At 40.8% G+C, this 19523-nt stretch overlaps 2 protein-coding genes across 8 annotated transcripts in view; one reads left to right on the top strand and one right to left on the bottom strand.

Moving 5' to 3' along the window:
• Nucleotides 1-1043: 1043 nt before the first annotated feature.
• Nucleotides 1044-17575, bottom strand: esrp1 (epithelial splicing regulatory protein 1). 6 transcript variants are annotated; one of them, XM_064340043.1, is made up of 16 exons: nt 17169-17573; nt 16749-16877; nt 15764-15868; nt 15101-15215; nt 13823-13921; nt 13668-13722; nt 13190-13300; nt 12920-13052; nt 12161-12203; nt 11623-11924; nt 9888-10109; nt 9121-9319; nt 7540-7711; nt 5055-5157; nt 3615-3741; nt 2884-3023 (listed from the first exon to the last, which is right to left on the bottom strand). In XM_064340043.1, exons 1-15 carry the CDS (start codon nt 17298-17300, stop codon nt 3658-3660), a joined length of 2004 nt encoding a protein of 667 aa, XP_064196113.1. In that variant the 5' UTR covers nt 17301-17573; the 3' UTR covers nt 2884-3023; nt 3615-3657. The 6 variants fall into 6 exon arrangements, with proteins under 6 accessions (XP_064196087.1, XP_064196078.1, XP_064196070.1 ...); XM_064340034.1 differs by having other exon boundaries at nt 5055-5205; nt 9133-9319; XM_064340025.1 differs by having other exon boundaries at nt 5055-5205; nt 17169-17571.
• Nucleotides 17576-18858: 1283 nt separating this feature from the next.
• Nucleotides 18859-19523, top strand: part of virma (vir like m6A methyltransferase associated) — a 34072-nt gene continuing 33407 nt past the window's right edge. The window contains exon 1 of one of the 2 annotated variants that reach the window (XM_064339980.1): nt 18859-19407. In XM_064339980.1, the coding sequence (XP_064196050.1) occupies nt 19345-19407 (63 nt within the window). In that variant the 5' untranslated portion in view covers nt 18859-19344. The remainder of the gene's footprint in view (nt 19408-19523) is intronic. The other variant, XM_064339989.1, reaches the window with a different exon arrangement.

Raw genomic sequence — 19523 nt, 5'->3', positions numbered from 1 at the left:
GAACACATAATTGTTCCTCACCCAACAAATCAAGAGCTGTTTTCCAAGTGTGAATACGTCTGAAACAGATTCTTTTTTTGGTACAGACCACATTGCCTCTTCTTCAGCTGTTGCATGGATAATATTTTAGCAAGCCAGTCTTACTGTGGATGAGCACAGAAAAGTTGTTCAATATTTTCAACAAAATGGCAGCAAAATGCCAGCTGAAAATGAGTCCCCTTGACCAGGGGACCAGAGACCATATCAGAACCAAGACTCACAATTTGAATAAAGACAAGTGTTTAATATAGCTCTATGATATGTGACGTGGAACAGAAATTCTACACACCATCAGTATCAGAACATAAAGGAACTGATTGAAATAAGTACCACAGCCAGCTCTGGAGTCTGTTCCCTTTAAGCAGTATTAGGGCAAGCTCCATGCAGATTTATCAATCATTATCTAAACTAGATGGGCTGGTAGTAGACACTGGTGATTAGATTGAGGTATTAATGTAATATAAACATTAGTGTAAATGTGCATGGCCTATCTTAAAAGCATGCCAGTAAAGAAGACTAGTGGAGCACACACTGTTTCGTGTAAGTGCAGATATTTGCAGCTTACATGACGGTAGGCAAATTCCAAGCTAATTTCTTGAATTACCGGTTTCACGTGAAAGAGTAGTTACTAAACATATTGTTATATAGAGCCTAAAAATGACATATCTATTTAAACAAGCAAAGTTTACAATTCAAGGTAATGTGTGCAACTAGTATGCAGTTGCACATGTCAATCCTGAGATGTGTGACATAGATGTAAACAGACAAATAGACACAATGGGATAAGTTACATTGCTTTTACGCACATAATTTATGCTACTGGTGGATATTTTCTGAAGCAGATCAATACAAATGGTATGAATTACCTAAATTATATACTGTCCCATCATCAGATTCTGTTTAGCATACATATAACATGTCACATTTGATGCTCAGCACATCAGCTCAAACATTGGATTCTATTCAGGCAATGTGAAACATGCAAAACTTCACACACAACCAAATTTAAAATGAATGTTTTTTTATTATTGTTCTGGTTTTTCCTCATTATGTCCAGATACTTGGTTGCCAGACATGACTGCATTCTTTGTAGCATAGTCCTTACAGGAAATGTACAATTTCTAAACAATATAGCTCTATCTACTTCAATATGCATGCAACTCTGATCAAATATACTGACCAAAGCTTATGTACATTCCTGTGGTTATGAACAATAGATTTCCTAAATCTTTTAAGATACAATTTATAATAATAACTAGACATGCGCATTATTTATGGCTACTTCACAATGCAAAGGATTAAACTACAGTATACTGTAGATACATATTGTTCCTGACCTGAATATTTCAAAGTGGAATAGGGTCTTATTGTAATTTATTGCCTGTACATACAATAGAAAAGTAAAAAAAGATGCCAGAGTGGTATACAAACTCAGTAAATCTAATATACAGGCTAGTCAGCTACTAAAGGTCAAAGTTTGAAGTCAATACAGCAACATTTCATTTGCTCTCTTTGCAAGTCTGTAGTTATCATTCAGGGTCTGGATTCATATTGTTCAGGAACACTTACTGCCCAGTATTTGGGTGTGGTGCTTTTTTCCTTTGCGATCATACACATCTCTGATTGGTCCAAGTCAGTCACATGGGACACTTACACCAATCAGAAAAGGCCTCATGCACAAAAAGAAACACAGCATGCCCCTAATGTCTGTAGGAGGAGATATTATTTTGGGAAAAGTATCTGTATGTCAGACAAAATACACTCTATAGAAAACTCTGGATTCAGCAGTGCATTGGTTTTGGCAGAGTATGTAAACATCTTATAGAATAAGTATAGCCCTTGTTTTTAACTTCATCATGCAATACAGCATTTTCTACAACTGTCAACAGGAAAAAAAGGTTATGACTACAAGCATATTTGGCTAAAAATGAAAAAAAAAAATCTTCAGCAACATGTATTTTGAAAATGAGTTTAACTTGGTGCATCTTGTCCTTCTTCTCTCTACAGCTATCTATGGCAATCAAAGGTGATACAAGCAGCCATGGTAACAATTTGATACATTGGCAAAGGCTACTGTGAAAAAGTGAAATATCAAGAAACACTAGAATGTATTGTTAGATAATGTTGAGGTTTATATCTACACTTGAAAACAAAACCTTCCTGAGAGCCAATTCTTCAGATAGGCAAATAATAAAAACAAAATAACTGAAGCACAACACAGATAGTGGCTGCTTTCACAATGCAAACCACAAAGAGAACTTTAGACAGGGTTGTTAAATCACAGCTTTTAAGCCAGTGGATAAAGCAGTAGCATGAATCGTTCTCTCACTTGGCACACACAGTGTGTGAACTCGTCAAGTTTTACATCCTCGCAGTCCAACCCGCTGAATGACCGTGTCATGAACGAAACATAAACCGTAGCACGAACACAGCACTTGCGCAGGATTAGACTTAAAAAGATTTCTGAAGCAAAACAAAAAAACAAAGACAACTGGCACTTCTTGCATAGAAAAAAAAATGATGCGTTGCCTTTGGTAATAACTTTTCTAACATGTTTAAAAAATACACTGTGCAATTTACAACAAAGCAATTTGGCAGAAAGCCACATTAAATCGGTAGACTATACATATATTTATGCTTTTACATATATTTATACATAAATAGACAGCTTAAATGATTTGCATACCTAAGCATGACATTAAAATCCAGTGGGACATTTGCTAGGGACTAAATTCCCCCAGTTGTAATTTCTCTGTGGAGGGAGTCCAGCATCTCACAGATGGTGTGAGGTGGGGGGGGCTCCTCAGTGTTTGTGACCAGCTCTACAGCAGCTGCAGATCCAGGAAGGGGCCCCCAAGGTGCATGTGGCCCCTGTCTTGAAGCGACTGCTTTGCTGACAGTAAAGCTGGGAGGGTCACGAGGGCATCGCTGCTACTGGGCTGTCCACAGAGGCTATTCACAAGAGCCATAGATTCAGGAGGACTCTGAACAAAAAGAGAGGGGACAGGGAGGAAGAAAAGGTCAGCATTTCGAATGGGATGTACCTACGTCATGACGGAAGACCGTGTCCCAGCACCACAGAAGGAGGTTGGGCACCCTCCCCTACACCATCACCTTTGTGTGGCCTACTGCGCGCCACACCCACAACCAGCTACAGCACCACCTAACAACCAACGCCACTCCTGTTCATGGAAGCTGTGGTTTAATGAGTCCCCATTGTTGCCTTTGGCAAAAAGGAATGCGACTTGCTGAACTGTGTTCTTTGAAGTGCCAAAAGGCCTGAGGTTGTTGCTGCCAGAAACAGTTTGGGCAGGGTCATTTATTTTCTTGTGTGTTCCAAATTAGGTGCATAAGTGTTCTCTGGAACAAATAACCAGCACAGCATACCTGAACAGGAAACGCAAAGCGCAAATCAAGAGCTACACTGAATGAAGAATGAAAGGGGGGGGGGGGGGGGCTGACACCTCACATCAGTTCATCCACGGATAAGCCCACACCACTGGAGTTTCCCCGAAAAGGACGGTGAGAAAGGGGACCCGCTGACCCCCGCTGGTGTGACCGCGTGGAAACCTTACCTTCGCCTCCTCTGAGGGCAGAGCTGTGCCTGACAGGGCCTCTTTAAATGCAAACCCACTCTTGGGGATGAGCAAGTAATTTCCTGGCTTGGTCATGTGAGTGCACAAGTCCATCTTCAGATGCGTACTATGGTGTAAGTTTGAACAGAAATATTGCACTGAATGACAGATATAGTCTAGAATCTCCACAGTGGTGCTCTAATGCAAACACATATTATATATTGCTGCCAGTGGGCAACAGATGCAAATAAAACCATATGGTAATTTAGCTATGGAATGAGTCTTCTGAAATGAAGAGCTCTTCTATGATGCAGTATGGTGGATTGTATTGCATGTATTGTAAAATAGGAATGGCAAACAAGGTACGGAAATAAGTCGGAGTTTTCCTTCAAAATAAAAGGATTCGATAAATATTTGACTGTAGGTGTTTGAAAGGGACCCTAAGGGAGTACTGAGTGAAAGGACTATGAATAAATTGCATATTTACAAATGCGTGTTACATCCAAAAACAATTTCCCACAGAAAAACCTTATGAACCTTTTAATACCCTAAAGAAGACTGTTCAAGACCTTTCAAAAGTGCTGAAACCAAAATAAAACACTGAGCCATTACATTACACATTGTCCCAAAATAAAAATCTTTCATCCAATGGACAAGTCTCAAAATTCCTTCCTTATTAAATATTACCAGTTATGCGGGATTTTCTCCCAAAGAGCATTTAAAAATGACTCTTTCTTCAACACCTGACACATTGACACTTTGCCAGATGTGTACTTGTCATATAAATACCAGTTAAATTAGTAGCTTTGTTATTTTAAACACTAAACCAAAGCACATTATGAAATCATGCCCACACAAGCTAGTTTGTTCAGCAGTGTGCTCCACCCTAGATAATAGCTGGACAAGTAGAAGAAAGTAGGAGACCTGGCACAGAAAACCTGTTTTGCAACAGCAAGGAAGTACAAATATGATAATGGAAGGACTCCATAGATTTGTAAATAACTGATCTGTTTGCCTTCAATATGCACAGAAAGGGCACCACAGAGAGGGGTCTACTGCATACACTGCAGCATATTAGCTTCTGCGTGCAGACATACTGACACTGAAAAGAGGCCTTGGGCACATTATGAAAATGCCTTTTTGGTTATGCAACCACGTTGCGCATTTTTTTTTGTCGTCTTATGTTCACCAAGCTTTTCTGCAGCAACTGTTTAGCCTTCCCTTCTTCCTTCAGTATCTTATCTGAGGTTCCTTGGTTGGAATGTTAAAAGAACAGTTTTCCCCAGCAGATTGCATTAGCAGTCAAAGAGGAATTTATTGTTGGAAAATGACAGTCAAAGCTGCCTTCACCTCTGTATGTGCAATTCCTTGATTGTCAAGTGGTTCAAGTGAGTATTTACAATTAAGCTTAGCAGTTTGCTGGGCAGCAAGAGCACATACCTGGTAGCCTTGGACGATGTTCAGGATCTCTTTGACTCCATTGTTGTAGGCCAGACCATGCATCCTGACCAAGGCTCCGGGTTGGGCCCCCAAGGTGGGAGCGCTGGTGTGGGAGGGGAAATAGTTCAGGCTGGTTGGTGAGCCAGGGGGGCTGGGGAGGGGGTTGGGGGTGGTAGAGAAAGGACAAAATAAAATGTCACCAAAACAGAATGTAAAATTAACCCATAACATAACCATTCTTCTGATTCACAAGGTGTTGGTACGGAGCACATTATCGAACATATCGGTCAACCATAAATAGTACTGATGCAAAGTCCACTTATTTTGGGTCTCTTTGGCTAGAATAAGACAGTGAGAGTGGACAGTGCGCTACACCGGCCATCTGAGATGATAGCAATAAGTTATGTCTCAGGACCTGTTAAGACTCGGAAACAACACCGCAGCTCTCTGAGGGTAGCATAAATATACGTCTGCTTGCTATGAGTCAGGACTAATTGCACGATAATATGACAGAAGTTAAATAAAGCTCATCCAACATTTCCCAAGGGGGATGGGTGCATTTAAAAATAGGAGGAAACTTTCCAGCATAAATGAAGTTTGTTCATTACTGAACAGCAGGCGATCTTACATATTTGTGTTTGCATGGCATTTGCATGGCCAAAGGAGGAACATCCTCTAAACCAATGCAAATGCCATATTGCTAGGCTGACCAGTTTCTTGGCAAGAATCTCCTCGGCCCAAGGGCACAAGGAGCAAGGGCAGCTGGTTAACCTGAAGAAACCTATAAAGTGACAGCATGGTCACTCTGATGCACTATAATACAGCCCATCCATGTTACCATGACAAAGAACAATTATCACACTCATAACCAGTATACTTGTAACAAGTAGCTGTAACCTGCTGAGTCACACCAGATGCAGGAATTTGTGCTCATAGCAATATTCAAAACCAAAAATTTTGCTTCCAGAAGTTGCCAGTTTATACATAAAGGCTCATAACTCCCCAGTGAAATGAAGTAAAGGCATTATTTTGGATACAGGTCACCTCAATATACCCACACTGAGAGCCACCATGTCTACCAGCACAGGCTTGCCCCTCTCTGGGCCAGCGGGCCACCGTGTCTGCAATGGAGGCAGCCTGACCTTCATCGCGGTGGTGGCGGTCGCATCGTGTGTGGAGGACATCTGAGTCTCCCCTGCTGTTTACACACGGCTCAGCTAGCACACCGCGGCTCAGTCATTAACTACCCTTACCACGCGCCCTTTCCGACCCACAAACTTCTAAGTGGAACCTGCAGCAACACCATTCCTTTATCCGGCAAGGTAATGAATTCATTTTAGCTTTGTTTTTACCCGGTTTATGCTGGAGCTGTATTGCAAGCATAGATCTGAGCCAAAGAGCAATGCGTTTCCCTCTTTTCAGACTGCTTATCTGTTACAGCTAAACTGTATGAGCAATCACTGATAAGGAAATTGATAAACTGATTCAGAACAGCTGAACAATATTCAATAGTACCAAAGCATTCTTTTAGTGTATAATTTAGTAATGTATCAAGAATATAGTTTTTGAATGTCCGTTTCATAATGGGATAAAACTAGTTATTTTAGTATGCAATGTAACGTATCAACACTGCATGATAATATATCAACAATATGATATTTCAATCTTTATTACACAGTAAGATGAATTTTAAAAATGCTAAATTGGTCTCCTTTTCTTTCTTTAAATGGCCATGGGTTCACATTTCTTGACAAGCCAAGTTACATTTCAAACATTAAAAACATAAATATTACATAAATATTGCAGTGTTGATTACAATATTTTGCTACTATATTTCATACTAAAAAAATACCACGCTGAAATAGAAATGAACTTATTACATTGTAGAGACATACATTTGGTATTAATACTATGTAAACAATACATTAATAGATTATTTTATGTTGAACATTTAAATTAATATTAAATGTAGTCTTGAAATGTACTTTGGGCCATTTTTGTGACTTGTAAGATGTCCTTTTCCATTTTTGAAATGTCAAGTTGTCCCTTAAGATTTCTTGACAAACCTGTTATTTCATTAAAGCTCCACTTTTCTTGAAAGGCCTGAAAAACTCCCCACTGCTGGGCCTTAGACTGACATACACTCTACCTGGGTCAGACTGACACCAGTGTCAGCCAATAAGGAGCACACGCCCAGACTGACACCAGTGTCAGCCAATAAGGAGCACACGCCCAGACTGACACCAGTGTAAGCCAATAACGAGCACACTCTGGTGGTGTTACATCATGGGGACAGAAATGGAATGCACCAATGCCTACCATACGACAGCTTGCCAAACTGAGAAATATTTTAGAAAAATATCATGTCAAATATGATGTCAAATCTGTCAGCACACCTCCCCCTAAAGGCAAAGTAAGACTTTTCAATATGCGTTTCAAAATTAAATATCCTCCAAAAAAAAAGAAAAGAGTGTTTGCTGCCTACCTGGGGTAATAGGCGGTGTAGTTCATGAAGAGCTGGGCACTGGCGGGGTAGAAAGCAGGGGTGGGCTGCATGGGGCGGGGGTTCAGCAGAACCTGGGGCTGATAGAGGGCCGTGGCGTCTGCAGGCACGACCGCTGTTTGGGGAGGGAAGGTGTAGGAGGGGGGAGAGAGGCCTGGAGGGGGGACAGAGGGGTCAAAATGTCAGACTCCAGAGGACTCCGGTGCTCCCATCGGTTGGCTGGTTTATTAGGCTTTTTGACGTGCTTTGCCCCCAGGAGACCTGATTATAAATGGCTGATTTTTTTTTTTTGATGATGAAATAAGATGAAATAAGAGAAAGTTCAAACACCTGCAAATCATTTAAAATCCCTTTGAGCAAAGAGTACATTTTGGAAAGGCCTTTTCTGAGTACACAGTGTGGATTATGCTTCAATTTCTAATTAATTCCAAATATCTTGAAGTTATGATGCATTATATCTATTATTTCTGGGTTTCATGAACAAACTACACATGGGTTAGTGAAATGAAATCCATAGAGTGTGTGTTGTGTATTTCTGTGCAACGTAGCAATGGAAACTTTAAATTACAAAGCAACCATCCTTTTACACTTGGTTCATTGTTTGTATTCAGGTGAAGCTCATGCAAGAAAGCCTCTCACAATGGAAAGAACCAATACCCACAAACAATGAAGGCACCTTTCAGTGCAGGTCCTTCCAACTGTAAAAGAGTATGGGGGGATTCCTGTAAGTCCTGTTCTACATACAAATGAGTGTTTGTGAGCTAGCGCATTTCCCCTTGTAAAGCACACCGGCATGGCAAGACCTTCCCACTTAATCCCCCTACCTTAAGCTCAGGGCCTCCAAAAAGAGCCCCACCCTCACCAGTTACCCACCCATGTGCCTCAGGGATGAGACCAGTGTCACCATGATTCCTCTACACACATCAGAGCCCAGGTATGCTTACCTTTCTAAAAGCTACAATAGCCACAAGCAACTGCTCCATTTGTGTTTGTCAATGTGCAAATTTAGCTTTGTTATCCATCATAAAAATGACTCCAAATGTACTGTAGCTTATTTTCACAAGGTAACATATAAGACGTGCTTGTCACTATTGTGGTCTCAAAAGGCAAGCGCTCTGGTTTTTATACGCTAAGAGAATTGAATGAGGAGTAGACCTAAACCAAACAAAACAGAAGTTACTCTTAAAAATTTGCTTTCAGGATTTTTATGTTTACCAATGATTATTATCAGTTTTAAAGTACAAAATATTTATGTAATCATGATTATCAAGTCATGATTACATTTAATAAACAAATAGGTGTAAAATTAAAAGGAGAAGGGAAAAAATACCAATCAATAGCAGCTTAATCAATTTTGGCAGATTTTTTTAAAAGGCAAAAGCATCAGAGTAACTTCCAAGAATCCCAGAATCCTGCTGATCCGCAGAGATACTTTGTTCCACCCTGGTAATGTTTTGAATCAAAAAGAACCCGGAAAAATGAAAGATTTCAAAAAAAGAGGGTAGCTCCAACACCTACCAGCATGTAGCTCAGAGAAGCGCCAAGAGCCCCAGCAAAACTTACGTCGTAACTTACATGGCGGTGGGGACAAGCCATTCCTGTTCAACGTGCCCCCCATTAACACAATGTTCATCTCCTCGGCGGAGCACTGGAACACCTCCACGTAGCGGTCCTTCATGGTCTTCTTGTGGCACTTCTGGGCTGTCATGAAGGCCCTCTCCGCTGACTTCATCTGGATGAAGGAGTCCCCGGAAGGCCGGCCCTGTGAGAAAATGAGCACGTACAGGACACGGTCATGTGGGGGCTACCTCCTCAGCAATAGGTTGCAGCCAGCACCGGTGGTTGTCGTTGGCAACCTCTTAGCTATTGTTCCCTTCCCACAAATGGTCTGCTGCGGCTATTCCAAATAAATCTCAGTTCGACTTAAAGATGAACCACAATACGCTCTCCCAGAAAAAACATCATGACTACGAGCTGTTGTTTAGCAGTAAAACACTTGCCAGTAAACTATGGTATGAGGCTCAAGTCTCAACAATACCGAATTTTGTAAAACTATGTCAGACGTTTTAAAATTTCCTACAGCAAAACGAGTTTGACTTTGAACAGCTCGGAGAGCGGCTGCATTGATTTAACAATAAAACTGACGCAATCGGCTCCAGGCAGGTGGCCACCCTAAAGCTTCTGGTACATTCTTCAACCGTCCTAGCAGGAAAATAAAACCCTGATTAAACTGTAGTGTCATGTGTGAGTCACTGAAGATCTCTTGCATGATTGGACCAATCAGAATAAAACATTTGTGCTGCCACTGTACCAAATGAGGGGGGGCGTACCTGCTGGTTCAGCACCATGTGGACGCCGTGGGGCCTGATATCAGCGGTGAACTCCCCCAGGAACTCCAGGATGTCCTCGATGGTGGCGATGTAGGGGAGCCCCCTCAGACGGACGCAGTCTCGCACTCCCGGCGGGGGGACGAAGGGGGGCTGAGGTAGCACAGGTATAATGGGAGCGGGAGCGATGGGGATGAGGGGGGCTGATGTGTACCTGTTCAATACCTGGAGAGGAACATACAAATGTGCAGTGAGGAACTGTGAATCTCATTTTAAAAACCAAGGCCTGCAGCTCATTGGGATGTCTGGCAATGGGTTCCTTCGCCAATTCTTGACTAGCATTATCCATCATCCAATCGTGGCAAATTCACATTCTAAATTCCAAAAAAAAAGATTCAAAACAGTTGACCTCAGGTGCTCCAGTGATGCTGAGTCAGGAAACCATGAAGCATTGCCAACAGGACATTTAGTTGTTTGCTGTCCTGGAAAAGGACAATAAAAGCCAGCGCAGATGGTTTTTTGCTCGCTCCCTCCCAGTTTCCTCTTACAGTACATTCTGAATATAGTGACTGTGAGACTTGTCCACAGTATACAATTTCCAATAACGTGATACGGGAAAGTGCATTCCTTTTTTTATACTGTGAGCTTTACACAAATCTGATTTAAACATGAGACATTGTAAGGTCTATTGTGTGCTTAAGCGGACTGAAATAAAAAGTTACAGCTGTCAAAACGAATTATAATGGAATGCTTGGGGTGACAGCACTGGCTAAACCGGGTCATTCAGTGAAATTTGTTTATTTGTGGCCAGGAACTAATCTTTTACAGCTTCAAGTGGTGGAAGTTGTTTGCACAATATTCTTCAACGACAATCCAGGAGGTCACCAAACAAAGAGGTAAAGCAAACAAAGCTCTGAATGCACCGATGCTCTTAATTTGTTCCAATAGGATGGGAATGACTAAACCTGAGGTATCTCTATGCCTGCATTGTCAATCTGTGTTGGCGTTTAAGCACATGAGTACAGGTTAGCGCCAAACTGGACTACTGGAATGACTTCAGGCAGCAAGCTGAAAACTTTCTTTTTGTTCAGTCATTAAACAGATTACATCCATTCCCAGTCAAAGCCAAAGACATCCTGTTGCACAACTCTGCCTCAGTATTGCCTAATAACCACCTGTCCCCTGAGTTCGGTCTTATCAGATGAGGAAGCAACTACATCAACACTTCTGCGAACGCAAATCAGAGTGAAGTGACAAGCAGGTGAGGATCTTCACTCAACTGGAACAGACAGTACAAATAGCAGTGAACAAAACGGGCTATTTTTCCTTCTGATTCTCCCTATCAGCTTCACTAAAGTTGCTCTCTAGAGAAGACATCTCCTCTCCTGGTATGCTGCCAGTCTGATCGAAAAGGGACTTGAATCTCCAGGACTCCCCAGCCCAGCCCATCAGGCCTGGTGGTAACAGGTTTAGTTTCAGCTGAGGTGGCCAACCCTGTTCCCGTACAGCCATAGAGTCTGCTTTTTGCTTTGTCACTCAGCACGTAATTGCCCAACTAACACAGCTGGTTGTGCAGTTAACTTCTCACTTAGGTCTAATTTGGTTGATTTTTTTCAAGGAAAACCCAGCAGACAATGTAGCTCTCCGGGATCAGGGTTGGCCCTCCCTTACATCATGGAGTAGTTTTTGGGGTCACTACTCAAATCCAGAGCATGTAGGGTCAAAAGCCCATCCTCACCTGCTGCACTTCTGCCGCTGTGCTCTTGAACAGCTCGATGTAGCGCTTCCCCAGGATCTCCTTGTGCTTCTTGAGAGCGTTCTGGGCGTACTCCTCGCAGGAGAAGAGCACGAAGGCGTCCCCGGTGGGCCGGCCGTCGGGGTACTTGACGAAGAGGATGCCGTCCTTACCCCCGGTGACGGGGCAGGCGGGAGAGAAGAAGAGCAGCACATCCTCGGCCGTGGCAGTGAAGGGAAGGCCTCGCATGCGCACAATAATCTGGTTCTCTTTGGACAGGAAGTGGGCCACCTCGTTCGATGTGCCTGGGGAGAGAAAGAGGACGCTCCGGTGAGCCGTTTGATGTGCCGTCGCTGTTGTTGTTTTTTGTGGTGAGGTTCAGATGAGGCTTCCTGACCGACCTCAGTGCAACAAATATAATCTGAAATCAGAAGAACGCAATGAAACCAGAATGCACAATTACTCAGATATTTCCCTTGAGTAACACTCAACACCTGGCAAAAACTACTAACTTTAACAAAGAAAGAAAAATCATCAGTACCTCCAGCTATTTTGAGAAAGTCTTCACCGGTTGCCTTGTATACCTGAAACAGCAATAAAGTTTCCAGTTACAAAAAGTTGATTTGACATTCCAGAAACTCATAACAAGACAGGAATAGATGCAATAACTCCTGCCTACAAGTACATGTACATTTTGTATTAACAGGAGGTCTTCCCATCTTTTTCACCAGAAGTAATTTTCTAACTTTTAGGAGCACCTATAAAGCAGGGCATTACACACATTATACTCCAGCATTAATGTTGACAAATGGTAAAGCAAGACAAACGCTTTAACAAAGGTTATATATTAGGCTGAAATAATTCCCAAATCAATCCAACTGGGATGGAAACGATTTGTGAAGAAATCAAAACTATGATGTTAGAGCAAGTGTGGGCAATTCCAATCCTGGAGAGCAGCTGAGTCTGCAGGTTTTAGTTTCCACCAGCTACCCTAGTTAAATAAGCTGGTTAAATTAGCTGTATACACTAAGACTGATTCACGTGTAGATTAGATCACAGTAAAATATTTCATATAGCATCTCACAAACTTATCACTTATCAAGAAACGTAGCTAAAATTTCAGATGGTGAAAATACAACATTTAACTGAGTCATTTAGGCCAGAAGTTGGTATGACCATCAGGAAGGGAAACGGCCCTCACTGTCCACCCCTGTGTTAGTGTGTGGGTCTGTTTTTTAACTGAACGCGGCTTCCAAAAAAAGGAGAGATTGGAATCGAAAGCAGTGGCAGATGGACAGACCTCTATGTATCGGTTCCCCATGTGGTGCTTGTGTCTCTGCAGGGCTAGGTCTCTGTGCTCCTCATTCACAAACCGAACAAGGGCTTCCCCGTTCCTCCGGCCCTGGGCGTTAAGACACAGTGCTGCTCCCCCTCTGGAAACCACAAACACATACATCACATCAGAGAGGCTCCACTGAAGGTTCCACAGAGACGCTGAAGCGAGGGCACTCGGGTCTAGGAGGGCAGGTGTGGTAATGGCAGACATGGTGATGGCACTGAGAGAACTCACTTTGCGATGTTGAGACCCCTGAAGAAACGGGCGATGTCCTGGTCTGAGGACTGCCAGGGGAGGCCTCGAGCCCGGATCACGGTGTTGTCATCCACCCTCTCCATCTTACTGCTGTGGGAGTCAGGCACAGCGCACAGGCCTCACCACGTGTACCCTCAAGCACACACTTCCCATAACATGCCTGATATTTCACAGCACTCTGTGTGATTGTCTCCATTACTTATCCATCAGGCTGTCAGAGAAATCTAAAATTCCTCTACACACATCAGGACACAGGTCTAAAAGGGTTTGACATTTGTCACTATTTTAAAATCAGAATTTCAGCTATCAAGTTTTAATAAATGATGCAGAAATGAGGATTCAGTCCCTTATTCTTTATCTTTGACAATGATTTGTTGAGAATGAACTGCTTCGCAATCTGGTTCTATCATTAGTCATGAGTCTGGACATAGAAGAGTAGAAAAGGTATTTGTCTTACCAAGTGCCAGTTTCAAATTTTTCATTGACTCTCTCAGGATGGGTGAAATTGTAACCTGTGAAACACGACAAAGAGGAATAATTAAAACTAACAGAAAGTTTCAAGTTGTCAGCAAGCCCAGCCCAATATACGTATGAATGAACGGGTGAACTTACAGACAGGTTCTGAGATAAGTGCAAGGACAATGCTGGCCATAGACTGGACATTCAGTGCTGCAGACGTGTCGGCTGATGAGTCTGTGGTTATATTCAGATCTGAGAGTAATCCTGGTCAAGGAAGACGGGAAGGCGGGAAGAGGGAGAAATTCCTACTGTTCTGTTGCAGGAAGGGAAAGATCATTCTCCCTAATTCATTCAATCATTTTTGTCCTTTTAAAACCAATGCGCTAGAGATTTATGGAGAACAGCAAGAGAACAGGAGAGTTACGAACTAGCATAGTGAACAGTAGGAAACATAAGTCATTTGGCTGTTCAAGTACAAAATGTAAAGGATTATTTATTACAAAACCTCTTAATACAGATAAGAGTATCCGTTTCCCCTACAAATAAAATTGAGAGTATTCAATCAAAAACTGTATTTGTACCCAGTCATCAATTTGTAATGAATTACTGAATAGTGAATTGTATATTATCATTAAATTGGCAGTCAGTTCAATTAATTTAAAACATTGCATAATTATACAGTTTAAATCAAAACAGCATGGTGGTCAGTTTGAACTTATCCCCCTAATAAGCAACTGATCTGTGTCTGATTCTGGTTCTGAATAAAGTACATCATGCCTTTGTTGAGGCCCTGCATCCAGGCCTCACTTGGTTAGCCAACCTGCAGTGGTTTATTATATGGTGGGAGTGAAGGGCTTGTCTGTTGGCTAAACACACTAGGCTTTGAAACACCTTTCTGTATTTGCATTTCAAACCCCCACCCCCCACTCCATGAGCCAACACCCTGTGTGTAATTCAGTCTTCTTCCCCTGACCAGCACCTGAAGGCCCGATACTACACAAGTATAAAAACACCCTCAGTGCCACAGGGCAATTCCCATACCCTTATCTTTCTCAATAACAGGTCTTAAAAAGCAAGCACCACGCAACAGAACAAACACAGCCCCCGTCCATTTTTTTTTGGAAATATTATATTTAAAAGGACACTGTACTTTTAATATGACCTGTTAGTGAGCCTTCCCATAGCACTGAATCTGAACAAATATAAAATCCACAAATACAAAACACCAAATGGCGGTTTTATATTCAGCATTAAAGAGCACGCTGATTTTCACTTTGTGACCTACGTGTTCCCCTTTCCACTGAACAGGAATGCCCAACAGGAAAGTTCAATTTAAATGTGAGAATCCTCACAGTAAAAAAAAAAATGTCTACGCATGGGAACTTAAGCACCCTGAGCAGAACATGGTTTTGTTTCACAGAACAAGGATACAGTTTGCCATGACTTGAATGTCTAGATCCTTCAAATCTGCTGACGAAGGGAAGTTTTTCTTGAATTCTTTTCGCAGGTCGAAAAAGGAATAGAAACATTCTGGCAGCATGATATTCTGTAATGAAACAAAAATCTATGAAATCACAGCAAGCGGAAGAACAGTTCTTCAGTTTAACATGAATTTAACTAAATTAGTTTAACATTAACATCATTAATAATTAATGACATGGCAAAATTATTACTTTGTTCATTTTTAATTATATATTCCTCAATTTTTGCTCCTTTGATTTTTAATTATTGAATGCAGTGCTATGAGTGTTATAAAGGACAGTTTAAGTATAAGCATTGTGATATGCAATATGCAGGGGAGAGAAGTGCACACTGGAACATTAAGGAGTGGTTCAGTTTCAGTGCATTGAGGGCAGGCATGCTTTTCCAAAAACATACTTTTGCCATGATATTCTTGATTAATTTAATGTTATATAACACACACACAAACATACACACAAACACACAACACATACACATGAATGCATGCACACAGACACACACACAAGTAAACAAACATACAAAATGAACACCAGCACTAGAATATTACTTTTTAAAGTTCAGGCCAATCAATTGTGCACATTGAAAAGACGTGAAAATGGGGGCATATTTTACCTTGCTTGAAGCTTCAGGGTGAATAACTTGACGAACATGAAGCTGACCATCAGTGCATAAACAGAGGGAAGCCCCATCCACTTCAGCAATGAGCCTTTGATTAAACTGCAAACCACAGAGAGAAGGGGCTTTCAGTTTTATTTTCCTGGAATGTATGTGTGTGCTTTCTGCATCATCATGCCTTGACAAATAACAAAATAAAAGGCTAAAATATGTTTTAGGGTACCTAAAACATGTTTCCAGCTCATTTGTGAACATGATATATCTTAGTATGCAATCTAAAACATGCTGCACATTATTATTATTGTTATTATTATTATTATTATAACAACAAGCTGAGGAAAATGTGTTTTAATTTAAAGATTTAATAATACAGCTGGGAACATATAGGCTTCATGTTAGTTTCTGTTCCAGGGAGGCTTCCAGAAAGGCCCTTAAGCAAAGCACAATGGCTGCTCATCTTCACATTATTCAAATTCAAATATTTGCCTTCAACTCTTGATCCATTGCTTCACATGACCTCACTACCTTTCCTAAGTGTGACAGCACCTTTGCAGTAAAACTGAACTTGTATCCTTCACAGTAAAATATCCATGTAAATATTTTTAAATATATATTGTCAGGTATCAATTCCAATTTAGCTTTAAGCACAATTATTTTGTGAGAGCAAAATAATAGTTGTGAATCTTAATTGTGACTAACTGTCGATAAATCATCTCGTAACAATCCACTAGTTACACAAGTGTAACTAATGTAAATATTTACATTTAGCGTTCATTTGACAAAGATTATTCTAAGAGATTACTATAAATATTTTGCCCAGATTATTATCATGAGGTTATTCTCATGAATAAATAGCGAAAAAGAGCAATGAATTCCAAAACATAGGAGTGGTCCAACATCAGGGAGGTTCTGCTTTCCCTCATTTTTTTCCAATTACTCATCCGTTTTAAGGAGTTATATGATAATTTTGACAAACATTCACCTGGTTTAACGCATTTCCCAAAGGTTCGGCTGAAGAGATGGTTTCTTCGGCAACCCCACTTTCTTCTTTACATTCGTCCGTCAATTCCAAATGTTTAGGTCTGATGAAAACTTCATTCAGTTTCCCAGTCTAAATAAAATAGTTTAAAATACATCATCTCCAGACAATAAGGGCTGTAAAAAGACGGGTGGTTTCCGTGTGGCCCTCAAAAGAGAGAAGTGAGTATGATATGAATCCAGACAGGCTACATGGAGATAAAAATATAGGCTACAATACTTGCTATATGAAATTAATTTCAGAAACGGGTTATGCCGTTCAATGCAATAAACCGGCATGTGCAGAATGGGTGTTTTGTGAAACACCCCTTGCCCAAATGTTAAGACACTCGGAACAACAAAGGAGAATAGATTTCAGAAATACCTTCTTGTTCGCCAGGTCCACAACTTGCCACACCAACTGAATGAGTTCCTTTTCGTCTGACCCCAGTAAATCCCCACTGGCACCAGATGTTGTGGCAAATAACACCACCAAGTTGTCTATATTCGTCGTCATGTTAAGGATAGAAAGAAAAAACTACTCTAAACGCACCTCGAATAAAGAATCCACCCTAAAGGAACAGCAATCCAGAAAATAAATCCACCAAAGAAAACCAGTCAACCCACACCTACAGACACCTACGTCCAAAGCTAGGTGTGTTTCACTCGCTACAGGTATTTAGTGACTTTTTTGATTGCGTGAGAACCTATGCAAAACAGGTAGCACCCCTCATAGCCTCGTAATGGCTGAATGTTCCTTATTTTTGTGTGCACCTACCTGTCTGCCACCCACGTGACTCAGGTAACAGATACCTGCCCTGTTCTGGGTCCTCTTCTATTGGTGCTTATAAACAGGGACGTGGCATTGCACATGGAGAAATCCATCATTGGTTGAAGGACTTAAATTATTTTTTGCTTTCTGGCTTGACAATTCAAACGCTTATAAAGGTTGCACCTGTCAAATTAATTATTTTTATAACCTTATAGTAGGCTAAATTTGACCTAGTGCAGTCTTTACGATTTCTGGTGGAATTGATTTAACATACTCTATGTTTTGCTGCACGTTGTGTTGCATTTGTGTTTCGCATTTCGACATAATTTTGTTCTGTCCATAACAATTTTAAATACGCCCGATAGGCTACTGACATAGAGAAAAAAATAGGCCTATCTCTCAATGGTATCTTTGATCCTTTCTTTGCGCAAGGTTGCATTTATTACATAGCCTACTTTATTAAATAATATCAAATCATTATTTCGTCTTTTGTATTATTATTATTATTATTATTTTACACCTAAGAATGTTTCCACAAATTCTCGAAATTCAACTGGTATCGCTTAATCTGTCTTTCTTTATAAATAAAAAAATCTGCGATGATTTAAGTTTGGAGTAGGTATTGCAGATAAATTTTATAGCACAGCCTTTGAACTGGACAATTCATGCACGGATGTAGGCTGTGAAAAAATAAACACGTAACAATAATTTTAAGCTTTGCAAATAATAAAGAATTATCTTATGTAGGCCTACATGTCTATGAGGCCATGCACGGGTAAGCGTCTGCATCATGACTGAAAAGGCGAGACCATCGATACGCAAATGAATGCGCTGCATAATTAAACTATGACAAAACCACTGTACGAAACTACAGGCCTGTATGTGAAACTTCTTCAATTGGCATATTACTGTGTTATCTCGTTATTTGAAAAACGTGGCCTAATTTAAATGTAGTCTATAGTTTTGCCTGTAGTGAAGTCACTATTGTGCCAGGGTTTCAACGAACTTTAATTAGGCCTACTTAATTGAAAAATAAATTCGTGATGCAATTAGCTGCACAACGTCAGATGCAAAATGCAACAGTGCATAACTAAAGCAAGCTATGGCTGTTACATCGCAACACTTAGGCCTATTTTTACCATTTCATTTATAACCATTTTTCATTTTCATTTATAACCAGTGCTGTCTGAATATAAATAACCAAGGCCAGTTTTAAGTAAAAGAACGTATAGGCTGCACCTAATTTAGACCCCCATATCCATTCATCATTTTCATTTTCTTGTTTGTGCGGGAAAGGGGGATTGGCAACATTCACCCTAATTTATATAGATGCACACTATTTAATCTTTAAAACATCTAGGTACTTTGTTGGTTACTGCGATATATATCCACGTACTGAGAGTAGGCTAGCTAAATTTCGGTCTGGCTGCCGAAGTAAATGTTACCAACAACTTCGCTTCGGCTACCAGCTTTGGTAACGGTTCGAAAGCATAAATTTGACAAGAAAAAAATACGCTATAGCCAGGTGTTATGTGTTAACCCGTTAGGAAGCAACAACATTTCAAGATATAATCGCAGTGAAAGTGATAAAGAAATAATAACTGCGTCCATAACAAAAACCATCCGCCGTTTATCAACAAATTCTAGCTACTACAGTAAACGTTAACCAGCACACAAATTTGCTGGATTTGTGTCGTCAAATAAACTGAGATTTTCAAGATTTTGGACACATTGTACTCCGGAAGTGTTTTTTTTCACCCGGAAGTTTATGCCAATGTGAACAAGCAACATGGCGGGGGATTCCTCAATGGAGCTCCTGTTTCTGGATACTTTCAAACATCAAAGCGCAGAGGTAAAATATACGAGTTAAATATGTGTTGTTCTGTTGTTGTATATAGGTGTTGCATAGACACATGACATATTGTTTGTTACCGGTTTTTTATTAATTGAATAAGCGTTAAGAGATAC

Source organism: Anguilla rostrata, chromosome 1 (assembly GCF_018555375.3).
Source record: "Anguilla rostrata isolate EN2019 chromosome 1, ASM1855537v3, whole genome shotgun sequence".
Taxonomy (NCBI): Eukaryota; Metazoa; Chordata; class Actinopteri; order Anguilliformes; family Anguillidae; genus Anguilla; species Anguilla rostrata.
The sequence above is the reverse complement of the archived record's forward strand: the minus strand, read 5'-3'. Positions and strand labels throughout refer to the sequence as shown.

Excerpts from the sequence above, each read along its gene's own strand:
- esrp1 (XM_064340000.1), bottom strand. The coding sequence starts at position 17,300 with ATGACGACGAATATAGACAACTTGGTGGTGTTATTTGCCACAACATCT. Across the intron at positions 13,053-13,189 it reads AGGGGTCTCAACATCGCAAA|AGGGGGAGCAGCACTGTGTC; the intron begins GTGAGTTCTCTC and ends TGTGGTTTCCAG. Across the intron at positions 3,024-5,054 it reads ACATCGTCCAAGGCTACCAG|AGTCCTCCTGAATCTATGGC; the intron begins GTATGTGCTCTT and ends CTTTTTGTTCAG.